The sequence below is a fragment of the Excalfactoria chinensis genome, chromosome 13 (genome assembly GCF_039878825.1).
Source record: "Excalfactoria chinensis isolate bCotChi1 chromosome 13, bCotChi1.hap2, whole genome shotgun sequence".
NCBI lineage: Eukaryota > Metazoa > Chordata > Aves > Galliformes > Phasianidae > Excalfactoria > Excalfactoria chinensis.
Window position 1 is genome coordinate 15,967,432 of NC_092837.1, and position 12,384 is coordinate 15,979,815.

Here is a 12,384-nt window from a genome sequence, read left to right on the forward strand (position 1 = left end):
GCAGCCATTCCAGTGCCTGGCCACACTGAGAGAAAAGGCTTTTCCTTACGTCTAATCTAAACCTCCTCTGGTACAACCTGCAGCCATTTATTCGGGTCCTGTTTGTTGCCTGGGAGAAGAGGCCAAACCCCTCCTGATCACAGCCGCCCTTCAGGAAGCTGTAGGGTGCAACGAGGTCTCCCCTGAGCCTCTTCTTCTCCAACCTAAACAACCCCAGCTCCCTCAGCCACACCTCACAACTTGTGCTCCAGACCCCTCACAAGATTTGTTGTCCTTCTCAGGACATGTTCCAGGGCCTCAATGTCTTTCTCATAGTGAGGAAGGTGCAGCAAGGTGATGCACAACAAAAGGGCCTCCTGCTCAGTAACTGGAGATGTTAGTTATTTAACAGACATTGAAAAGATCCAAAGTTGGGAATCTCATTAAAACCAGCATTAAGATTTGTGCAAGGCAGAACTAGTAACTTGGCCTCCTGCAGCTGCCAGGGGCTCTTGCTCTCTGAGTGATAATACACAAAGACATCCCCCTGTTAAAAACCTACTTCCCATCTGCCACAACTGTTCAATTTAATCCTCCTGTCCTGGGAAGCTCCACAGAGCCCAGGACAGGGAGCACCCCCCCCGCAGAGCTTCATCCCCCTGCCCACACCCAGGTTTTGCTTTACAAGCTGCACAAAAGGTTTGAACTTGTAAAGTCACTTCCTCAGTAACCCACAATCCCTTCCCCAGGCAGCAGTTGAGCACAGATATTATTCCATGCACTGCCAGAGCTAAGTATGGGTTAAACTCATCCAAAACACAATCCTTTTGCAGACTACTTACTGTCCTTGCTTCAGTACACTTTGTGGGTTTGATGTCTACAAAAGCAAAATGGACTGGAGGAAAGCAGATTCTTGCAGTGGGACAGCCATTTTTGTTTGCTTCATGTCTCTTCTTCCCCCATAGAAGGCCAAGAAAGAGGACAGACAAGCAACCTGGTGGTCATCTAAACAGCAGAATCAGGAATGGGCTCTGAATCACAATCCAAAATGCTATAGGTGACTACAGCCCTCAGTTCACCCAGCAGCTCCTGCAGGGCAGGTGTGACTTCCAACTCAGGATCATAGCCCTCCCCCAAGGCCAGCAGGCTTGAGATCTGTGCCACTGTTCCACAGATGCTCCAGGGTAGCTTTAGTACCCCACCAGAAAGGGCAAGTTGTTATCTGTACCCTTTGGAGACCTGACTCCTTCCCGCATCTCTTAAATCAACAACTCACGTGTTTGTTACAAAGTTATTTATTAGAATATTACATTGCACTTAAAAAATAAAGGAGGTCTGACCCACACAAGGATCATCTTGACTTACACAGAGGGTGCAGAGGCAGACCTCCAATAAATATAAATACTATGTACAATTTATCTAAAATAAATATATAATTTAAAAGGAACATTCTCTTGTTAAATAGCTGTTACCCTCCCACCCCTCCTGTGCCTACGGAAGCCTCGAGCCTGCTCTCCGAGCCTTCACAGTTCGTTCCCCTGCATGGATTGCAGCGGGCGGCCCCAAGCTGCTGGACAGTCCCACGCAGCCGGCTTGGCTCAGAGCCTGCACGAGAGCATCGCTCCCAGCCTCCTCCATCTGGAGGTCACCAAAGCTCCCTGCAGCGGCACAGCTGCCAGGCAAACCCTGAAGCAGCCTCATCCTGCTGCGCTGCAGGGTCCCAGGGCAGTGCTGGCTCCATGGCTCACATCTTCCAGGAGGTAGAACTGCATCAGTGCCGAGCCCTGAAACAGAGGATCAAGGGAATGGTAACAGCCTGGCCATGCACCTAATGCATCATCTAACACGTAGGATTTGGAGCAGAGCTGAGGCAGGCTGGCAGCACCCCAGCACCCAGTGACCGCTGCTGGGAAGAGCACACCCAGCCACAGTGATGGAGAAACACCACAGGGCACTCCCATGCCCAGCTGCAAGGCGTTACGTTGCAGTAAGTAATGAGCAAAGAACAAGTGGGAGGGAAAAGGAAGCTTTTTATATATGTATATAAATAGAGGAAATATCTAAGGAGGGGAAATGACTCAGTAGATCAGACAGAGGGTACAGAACAAATTGCGGGGGAGACAGTGGGGAGGGCAGGGAAAGCAGTTTCACTGCTGCCAAATGTCACCAAACTATGCAGCAACAGGCCCAAGGAAGGAAGTAAAGAAGGTGGCAATAGAATCATAGAATCCTTAGAGTTGAAAGGAACCTCTGAAGGGCACCTAGTCCAACTCCCCTGCAATGCACAGGGACATCCACAGCTCCATCAGGTTGTCCAGGGCCTGATCCAGCCTCACCCTGAAAGTCCCCATGGACAGGGCATCAACCATGTAACTGGGCAACCTGCTCCAGTGCCTCACCACCCTCACTGTAAAATACTTTTTCCTTATATCTAACCTAAATCTCCCCTCCCTGAACTTGAAGCCATTTTCCCTGGTTCTGTCATCACAGACACTGCTAAAGAGACTGTCCCCTTCTTAACTGTAACTCCATTTTAGGTAATGAAAGGTCAGGAATATCAAAGGAAATGAGTGTGAATGGGAAGCAAAGATGGCTGGGCCCAAGCAAGACAAGCTAGGCTCTCAGGCCACCACACACATCCAGCTCATGCCTCGCTCTGGCACAGGATCACACAATAGTCCCAGCCAGCAAAACAAGCAGAGCCAACAGCATGCAGCAGTACTCTATAGCCCCACGCCCAGCAAGGGCTCACCTTGCCAGCACCTGGCATCCTCAGTGATTCACAGTGATGCCCAGCTTTATTTTTTCTTCATTTTCTACATCGTAGACACCCCTCTTGTGACACCTGTGAGGCCAAGCAGAGATGCTCAGAGCACAGAGCAGCCATCCCCAACTGCTCCCACATGCAGCCTTCCCGGGGACATGGCTCCAGCAGCACAGCCCCATTCCACCCACCTGAACATCAGCAAGGCTGTGATGATGATTAGGCACAGCGAGGACAGGACCACGGCAACAACAGCAAGTGCTGTGGTGTGGTCATACGTGCTCAGGGGATGCTCTACAGGCAGCAAGAGGCCATGACATCTCTCTCCATGATATCCTGGCTGGCATCTGGGGGAAAAGAACAAATTTCAAGGATGGTGGTAGCCAAGCAGTGGGATGTTGTGTCCCTTACACCTACACACAAAGACTCCCGGAAAGGCCAGTTTAAGTCTCAGAGGGACAGACAGCAGGGACACAGGAGAGCCCAGCAGGCTGCCATGAGCAGGTTCCTGGGGCACACAGCAGTGGGCCGTGTTGACTTGGGACACTCCCCCATCCCAGTTTCTTTTTCTCCCTTGCTGTGGGTCCTTCTCTCACCCTTCAGTGTGAGACGGGCTGCTGCTTGTGGGAGAGGAAGGCCTAAGGCTCAGTGTTTTGCTTGGGGCAGGGTTTCCCCTGCTCTTAGCCAACAGGCAGGTGGGAGGTTACTCACATACCAGAAATAATGATCCTCGTCAGAGCTGCGGGGCAGCCACCCAAGCCCTCCCTGTGAGCCAAGGCATGCCAGTGTGACCAGCTGGATGCACTCAGCACCACCAACACTGTGCAGAGCCAAGCAGAAACATCAGCCCCTCCCTACATCCAGCTCTGCTGCCTGGGGCACAACATCAGGGCCACTCTAACACCACCGCATGCCAACACTTCCACCCATGCAGAAGAGCTGGGCACTGTGCCCCAACACCCAGCCCCAGCCATGGGATCTGTTAGAGGGAGCAAATGTTGAGGAGACCATGAGACAGAGTTAGCACAACTGGAGCCAGCTGTGAGCTGTGAGCTCCAGCCACCAAGAGCAGTGTCCAGGCAAGCAGCCATAATCTGACACCAGTCACAGACACGAGGCCTCGTTACAGAAGGAATGGGGTTGTTTTCCCTAAGAACATCCCAGAGGTGGGCTGAGGCCAGCACCAAGGATGGAATGCCCCAACATCTGCATGTACCCAGATGTCCCCTTTTGGCCTCCAGAACCAAGGGAACACCTGCTAGGAAGGGGATATGGCTCTCCCAGCCCTATGTGCGCTGGTGCTGCCACCTGCCTCACACTGGGACAGGAGCCCCAGCTGATCCTGGAGAAGTCTCAAGAGCCCTGTTGAAGGGCCCAGCAACAACTCTGTGATGGTCTCCAGGCACAGAAATCTAAGCAGTTCACAGAGCTGTGCAGGCCCTGATCCCTACAAACCATCAGGAGTGAGAGCTTCTGGGCACTGTAAGCCAGGGAGCTATTATCTTCCCTGGGCTCTGGGCTGGGTGGCTCAGGGGATTGATAGCAAAGAACAAAGCCTCTTATATCCACCAGCTCAACCTCTGCCCACGTCAGCAGGGATCAGGCACACACCCTTGGTCGCTTCTCAAGGCAGCAGTACTGGGTCCAGGTGCCCAGGCAGCGAGCAAACTATTTCTCCTCTCTGCTTGCCTCCTCCAATTCCTGCTCAGCACCTGCATCCCTAGAGGGTGCGAGAGGGAATGCACAGACACAGTCTCACCCCTCAGGGTCAGAGGGCTATTAGCATGCAGCTTTGTCAGAGCATCCCCCAAGAAGCTGTCTCCATTCTGCCTGCTCAGGTGCACAGTGACCTGTCTAGGCCCAACTACAGCTGAAGGAAAGTCACCTCTGCCAGAACCTTGGCCCCACAGCAATTCCACCTCCTCCAAACTCCACAGCCTCTTCCGAGCTCAGGCAGAGCTCAAAAACTGACACCCTGCAGGCAGGGGGTGCTGGAGCCTCTGCCCTAAGGCCAGATGGATTTTGGCAGAAGCCAAGTTTGCTTGAAGGAGCAAATCCTGGCTGAAGTTTCTCAGTGCTCTTCCAGCTTCAGTGTGCAGAGAGGACACTGAGTCAGAGCAGTCCGTGCACGAATGGGGAACAAGCACTAAAAATATCCCCTACGCTCTTCCTTTGCACTGCCTGGAGAATTCAAGGAACAATGACAAGGCTTCCCCGGCATGCAGCACTCACTCACATGCAGGATGGAGCACCCAGCTCTCTGATGTACTTGCATTCACCATGAATGCAGAAATCCTTGTACTTCCGCAGGCACGGGTCTCTCTTCTTCCCCAAGCCTTTTCCTTTTCTTCTTTTATTCCCATTCCCCTTCTTCTTGGGAGTGACTGGGCCTTGAGGCTTTGACAAGAAAGCAACTGAAAAACAAATTCAAAAGGAGAAAACATTTATCACCTCAATTTGCCATTTACAGACAAGGCAAAGCAGCGCAGCCCCGGTGGCTGAAGCCAACTCAACCCTGGCATTTGCACAGCCTTTTGTTGTCTGCCCCCAAGCAGACGTTTTTCCATCTTCCCAGATTTTCACAAATATCATGGCCTTTCTGATTCATACAAATAATTCTAAAGGAAATAAAGGAGCGAGTAATCAAGAAACCAGGGCAAAAAACAGAGCTTTATGCATCTCAAATGTTGCCATTATGCCCACTAGTTTCCACTGAACACAAAACAAAATTGCTAATTGTGCTGTTATCTGGCTTTTATTTCCCCAGTCTTTTGTAAGAGTCCATTCATGGCCCTGAGGGATGCTCCTTCCTGTGGTTACAAGAATGCTTGCACACAGGACAAGAGCAGGATTAAAAGGGCAAACTCAGGTCAATTTTTGGTTTTGCAAAACCAAGCAGATGGTAAAGGAAGCATTCCCATGAATTGCAGAGGTATTCTTTAATTGCAGGACATAAGCTGGTGGGGTTTGGGCCAAGGCCAGCTCCCTGCCAGGCTGGTGGGAACTGGAGCACCAAGTTCCTTGCACACTCCCTACAGACACGGGACAAAACCAGCAACATGCTAGAATAACTTACGATAAGCCGGTGCCAGAAGTAAGCCCTTCACTCAGCCTCGCAGGGTGCCGATAGCAGAGGGCACTCACTGCTTAGATAGGGACTGCTCAGCTCTCCCTGAGCACAGTGCTCAGTAACTGCAGCAACACTGTGGGAACAGGAGCTGAGCAAGGCACTAGCTGGGGAGCAGGCAGCACATCAAACCTGGCTAGTTCCATGCTCCTGCCCAGCAGCTCCCTCACAAAGTGAGCCCTCAGCAAGCTCCTCCCTGCCACGCGTGAGCCTCTTGTGCTGCAGAACTCCATCTGCAAGTCTAGGAAGTCGTTGCGCAACTTCAACGTCCTTCAAGGATGAAGAAGGAAACTGATACACCAGTAAACTGGGGCTTGGAGAAACCCCCAAGCACAGGTGAGGTACCAGGCTACAAGCAGCTCTTCTAGGGCAAGGGTTGTCCTCTCACCCCCAGGCACCCCACTCAGGAGCTCTGCTATCATCAACCCACATCCCACGGCTCTGCCCCGTGTTGAAAGTCAGAAGTGGGAAAACTGCCCTGGCCCAAGCAGGTAGGGGGATACCAACAACATCCTTTGTGCTTTGGATCCTGGGGAGCCGCAGCAAGGAAAAGGAAGGAGACTTCAACATTGGACAGACTTATCTGTCCTTAGCTCAATTTGATGCACTGAGGGAGCTTGCACTCGGTGGTGGAGGGCAAAGAGCAGACGAGGAGGGAACAGGGTGGAGGGAGGCGAGGGGGACTCCCGGGGGGCCGAGCACACCCCGCCAGGTGCCGGGTTACCGAGAGCAGGGCCGGGCAGACACGGGTCCCCCATCCCCACGCAGCCCCCGGGACGCCCCCCGCCCTCCGTCCAGGGGAGAGGAGCCGAATGCTGCCGCGCGGAGCGCTCTACAGCCGGACGGCGCCACCGGCATCCCGGCCGAAACTCTCCGCTGACGAGCCCAAGGCATAAAAAGCAGCCGCGTGTGGGCGGCGGTGAGTCACGGCGGTCCACCCCACCGCCAGGGTCGCGCTCGGGAAAGCGGCTCCGGCCCGCCATCGACCCGGGACTGTCCCAGCGCGGCTCTCCCCTCTCCAGCCGAACTCGGGCTGTCGCTCGTTTCACCCGCGAGTGCTCGAGAACTCCGGCGCGGAGCAAAAGGGTGCCGGAGCCCGGTGCGCAGCCCCGAGTGTCCCTGACGGCGCTCCGCCGCCGGAGCTGCTCCCCACTGCGGCCGAGATCCCGCCGCCCCCCAGCCCCGCCGGTTGCTCCGCTGGAGCCCCCGGGTTTCCCCCCAAACCGAACTCACTCCCCTCCCGCCGCCCAGACGCACCTCTCGGCAGATCGCTCAGCGTGTCCCCCGAGGCCGCTCCGCCGCCCTCCTTCTCCGCGACAGTCCCCAGCAGCGGCGCCGTGGCCGGGACCGACGCCACGCCGGCGGCCTCATGGAGCAGCACCTCGTTGTGTAGCGCCTCGCCGTGCGGACCGTCGCGGCCGAACCCTCCTACAGCCGCCGAGCACACTGCGGAGAACGAGGCGCGGTGAGGTGGGATGAGACCGAACGCCCCGCACCCAGGAACCCCCGAAACCGGACCCCCAGCTCCGCACCTGCCGTCAGCAGCGCGTGGATCAGCACCGCCCGCCCATCCATGACCGGGCACAGCGTCCCGGCAGCCGCTCAACTCAGCTCTGCTCCGCGGCGACTCTTCGCCCGCACGGCCCCGCCGCGGGTAGAAGCCGGCGGGGCGGGGCTGGGGGCCGTCCCTCCACCAGGAAGGGCTTCCCCGGGGCACCGCGGGGCCGCCTCCGTCGGGGTGCGTTTCTGCCTTGCGAGGAGCCGCAGGATGCTCTCTGGAGCCTAATTCTGCCGTGAAACGTGGGCTGGAGAGGAGCGAGGCTCCCCTAAGCACCACCCGAGGGGTGTTGGAAGCAGAATACAACGGCTCGGAGCTGAAACCTCCTCACTGGTACTGAGGCTGGCAACCATTAGAGGACTAGCGATAGGACGAGAGGTGAAGGCCTGGTATCGCACCAGAGAACATTCAGGTTGGACATTAGGAAACATTTATTTGCAGAAGATATGGTGATGCGCTGTACAGGCTGCCCGGGGAGGTGCTGCGATCACCATCCCTGGAGGAATTCCAGAAACGTGGAGATATGTCACCGAGGGACGTGGTCAGGGGGCATGGTGGGGTCTGGTCTGTGGTTGAGTTCGGTGATCTTAGTGGCCTTTTCCAACCTTCATGATTCTGTGATTCAGTTTTGTGTCTCTTTCCCTGTTACCATGCAGTGTTGATGCTCAATGCGGCAGCCTGCAGAGGTAGTGGAGGTCCTTTGTGTCAGAGGACATAACTGCAGAGCATGCGAAGGGCCATGGAGAGGCTGAAGGGGCTGGAGCTCCTCTCCTATGGGACAGGCTGAGGGAGCTCTAGTGTTCAGCTCAGAGGAGGCCCAGGGGTGACCTTATCAGTGCCCACAAATACTTGAAGGGGGGACATGTAGAGCACAGAGCCAGACTCCTCTCAGTATGCCCAGTGCCTGAACAGGAGTCGAAGAGTGCACGCTGCAACACAGGCTGTTGCCTCTGAACATCCAGCCGCGCTGCTGTGCCAGCAGTGGCAGAGTTCCGGCACAGCGACCAGAGATGCTGTGGTGTCTCCTGGGAGATCTCTGAAGCTGAGTGGACGCAGTACTGGACACCCTGCTCTGGATAGCTCTGCTGGGGCATGACTGGGCCAGATGGGCCCAGAGGTCCCCACCAGCCTCAGCCCCCTGTGACTCCATGATAAGTCCTGGAGCCACCTCTGTGCCTGGATTGTGAAGCCATTAACCAGGTGGACTTGTGGCTTCCCCAGAGAATGTGACACGTCAGCAGGTTGCCCTGGATACTGGCCCCGTTGCTCCAGCAGTGTGTGTCCTCTACCACCCCGGGAACCACTTTGGGTTGTGTTGTGTTTGGCCTTATTTTCATCCCAGGTGACAGGCCAGAAAACACTGGTGATGCCAAACACTGGGCAAGTGCAGTGGCTAGGCATCATTCCAGGTTACATTTAGCATGGCCGCCTGCCCTGCATTGTTCCTGGTGGTAGCTTAAATTCCCAGGCCCAAAACCCTGATGCCAGTTTCAGTTCCGCACAGCAGCAGCATAATTAAACATTCCTGTGATTGTTGTTGTTGTCTCCAAGGAATACTGCCGGATTTGGTAACCCCCTGGCTCACACCCTCAGCTTTGCTCAGACCTGACTTTTGCAATTGTTTGCTGGATGGCTTTCCTTCCGGCTCCTCCAGGCACCATCAGCCTTTAAGAATTTGGCACAAAGGCAGCGCAGGCAAGGTGAGTGTGTCACCACATGGCAGCTCCTGCCTTGCTGACCTGCACAGCTCCAGTACCTCCAGTACCCCCACACATCCCTCCCCAGTCATGTCCCTTCCTCAGGAAGGGATTTTCTCTCCTGCCCCTTTCCTGCCACCAAAATCCTCTAGAACAACCTTGTGCAGCTGAGGCGCACAGGAGGAGGACTTGCATTTCCTGGCAGAGTGCAAAGGCGGCACTGAGGTCAGCAGAGGTGCTGCTGTACCCTGGAAGTGGCTTTTGCTCCAGGCGGCCTACGCAGCTGAATGGGGCACGTGCTGGACCTGGCAGGGCCAGAGTGCTCACAGGTGCTATTCCTGGCCTTGGGCTAGTTCCAGCACCAATGCAAACACTTTCCCCCCTGCCCTGTTCTTCAACCACTCTTTTCTCTATCTGTTGCGTGCAAATACCTTTTGCAGACAGAGGGAAATGGCTGAAAAAACTGGCTATTCCGGAGGAACCACAGCAGCAGCCAAGCTCAAAGATACATCAAATACATTGAGCAAACAATCTGGGAAAGATAAAGAAGTTTACGGTTCCCATTTGGTTCCCTGCAGCCCCCTATTGAACACCAGAAAATGCCAGAGGCAACACCACTTCTCCTGTATTCCCATGTTTCCACTTCCCTGGGGCTGCTTCTGGAAGGTCAGGATGAGGCAGGCTGGGAGCAGCTCCACACCCCTGCTGTGCTCATGCCTCGGTGCCAGTCTGCTCCCACTCTGCTGGCAGCAGCCCCCCAGCCGGGCGGCCCTACAGCCCTGCTGGCAGCCGCACACTGCCCGGCTCTGCACCCCGGCACACTCCTTAGGAAAACGCCGCTATCGCAGAGCAAACAGTGCGGCTGTACGCAGAGTGCAGCTGGGGTGGAAAAGGCTCCTGGACGATTCGGGTGACTGAGTCCAGCCCCGAGGGCAGCGCTCGGCTCCCTGAGACGCGGCAGCTGAGCCGTGGAACGGAGAAACGGGAGAAAAGGGCCAACACTAAACCAAGGGCGAAGCGGGAGCGGGTAGACGGGGCGGCACACAGCAGGCGGGTAGGATGGCTGTACGGGGAACCCGGCGGAGCGGGTGACGGCCACCCCCGTGCCAGCCGTGCCCAGCCCCTGCCGCGCCCAGGAGCGCCCTGCGGAGCCCGCTGGCAGCCGGCTCCCCCCCGGGCTCCCTCCTGCGGTCTCTCGCGGCCATCGCAGCCTTCAGCTCCGCCTGACTCCTCTCTGCAGTTCCAGGGCACGGCCTGAGCGCCGAGGGTACAGGGATGTCCGTGCCAGCTGTAGCCCCATTCTCTGTGCTTGTGGCAGGAAGGATCCTGATGGGGTGGCCCCATTCAGCACCTGCTGGTTGCTGAGGGCTGGGAGGAGCAGTGGGATGCAGGCACAGAGCAGGGCAGGTACGTGGGGCAGATCTGGCTGTAGTCTTGGGATAAACAGGGTTGATGAAGAGGGGCCCCATCTCATCAGGGTGGGACTGGGTGCCTCATGGAAAAGTGGGCTGACCTTTCACTGCAGCCTGGGAAGGGCAGAGGGAAGGCTGAGCAGCACATGCAGTCACAGCAGCATTACGGTTGGAAAAGGCCACTGAGATCACCAAACCCACCATGCCCACTAACCACGTTTCCAATGCCATGTCTACACGTTTCTGGAATACCTCCAGGATCAGTGACTTCACCACACCCCTGGACAGCCCGTGCCAGTGCATTACTGTTCTTCCAGAGAATAAATGTTTCCTAACACCCAACCTGACCCTCCCCTGGCACGACATGAGGCCATCACCTCTCATCCTTTCACTGTTACCTGGGAGTAGAGGCCAGTCCCCACCTTGCTACAGCCTCCTATCATGGAGCTGCAAGGAGCAATGAGGTCTTCCCTGATCCTCCTCCAGACTGAACAACCCTGGCTCCCTCAGTCGCTGCCCACAGGACTTGGGCTCCACATGTGAGAGGAGCTCCTGCTCATCACAGTCAGCCTGGCACATCCCAGGGCCTTATGGGGACCAGAGCCATGTCCCAGCCTCACTCTCAGTCCCAAGCCCATTGAGTCTGAACTGCAGTTTCTACAAGGCACATCTCAGCACACTTCAACCAAGTGTGCTCCCCTTTGACACAAGGGCCGACGTTTATGACCACCCGTGCTGTCCCGAAACGTGATGTCTGCCACACTGGTGCCTGGCTCCATGCCACCCTGCTCCCACCAGTGGCTGCTGCACAGGCTGGCTGGCTGGTTCCAGTACAAGCAGCCTGTGTTTGCTGGGGTGTTTGTGCTGTGTGTTGTGGTATTTGCACTCTATACAATGAGGCTGTTTGTTTGCAAAGAGTGAAGGTAGCAAAGCCTGGTGGTGAAGCACCCTGTGCAAGCAGGGCTGTGTGTTGTGGCAACACGGTGCACTCGTCTCCACCATCCCACTCAGCCTGGTGGTGTGGGCATCACTTGGTGCTCTCAGCCCTTCTCTGGCTGGGGACAGCCCGGCTGCCAGCTACAGGCTGCTGGTGGGGCTGAGTATGGCAGTCAGGGGGGTTCCTCTCTGCCCTGGGGATGCAGGCTGTCTCCTGTCGTCCCCTCCTTCCCCACTCCAGATTCCCTCCCAGTCACACATCCCCACAGCCCCGTGACAGCAAGGAGGGACACCGTGCCACATCTCCCTGCCTCAGCACTGATGCTGCAGGGCCATCCGCTTCCCATCCCTTGCACTGATGCTGCTGTCAGAGATCCACTCTTAGCCTTGCCATGTGCTCCCCAGAGCTCTATGAGGTTCAAGAGGGCTCGGGGCCATGTTGCTTCTTCCCAGAGCACAAGAGCAGGTTGTGGTTGGCCTCAGGGGCAGGTGCAGGTGCTGGGTGTGACATTCAGCTGCGACGGTCACACCTCATCCTCTCTGCCATAGTCACACAGTGACAGCAGCAGCTGTCTGCATCATTCTCGTGTCCCCTGCAGCAAGCCATGTGAGCAGTGGTGGGCTGCGATGCCCACCAGCCCAAGTTCGATGCAGCTGGTGGCAGAGCTGGAATCCCCCAGTCTTTTGCCCATGTAGGCAGCTGGGGCAGCGGGAGCCACTGACACCACGGCCTTCAGGGCTGGTCACTGTGTTTTGATAACACTGTTTGGGGTTTGGCTCCTGGCTGTTGGTCTGTGGCCAGTTTGAACTTGCTCACAACTTTTATAAGGGTGTGATGAGGTGCTGCGAGTACTGGCAGCTACAGAAAGCAAGTGCCCAGTGGTGCATATGGCTCCTGGCTGCTCTGCACA

The 12,384-nt window shown here is 56.2% G+C and overlaps 1 protein-coding gene across 2 annotated transcripts; it reads right to left on the reverse strand.

The window, feature by feature from the left end:
- Window positions 1-1,264: 1,264 nt before the first annotated feature.
- HBEGF (heparin binding EGF like growth factor) lies at window positions 1,265-7,583 on the reverse strand. Of its 2 annotated transcripts, XM_072348468.1 has the most exons (6): window positions 7,403-7,583; window positions 7,128-7,316; window positions 4,980-5,157; window positions 2,935-3,090; window positions 2,732-2,824; window positions 1,265-1,763 (listed from the first exon to the last, which is right to left on the reverse strand). In XM_072348468.1, the coding sequence occupies exons 1-5, from the start codon at window positions 7,443-7,445 to the stop codon at window positions 2,752-2,754; spliced, it is 639 nt and encodes a 212-aa protein (XP_072204569.1). In that variant the 5' UTR covers window positions 7,446-7,583; the 3' UTR covers window positions 1,265-1,763; window positions 2,732-2,751. The 2 variants fall into 2 exon arrangements, with proteins under 2 accessions (XP_072204569.1, XP_072204570.1); XM_072348469.1 differs by lacking the exon at window positions 2,732-2,824 and having other exon boundaries at window positions 1,399-1,763.
- Window positions 7,584-12,384: the final 4,801 nt, after the last annotated feature.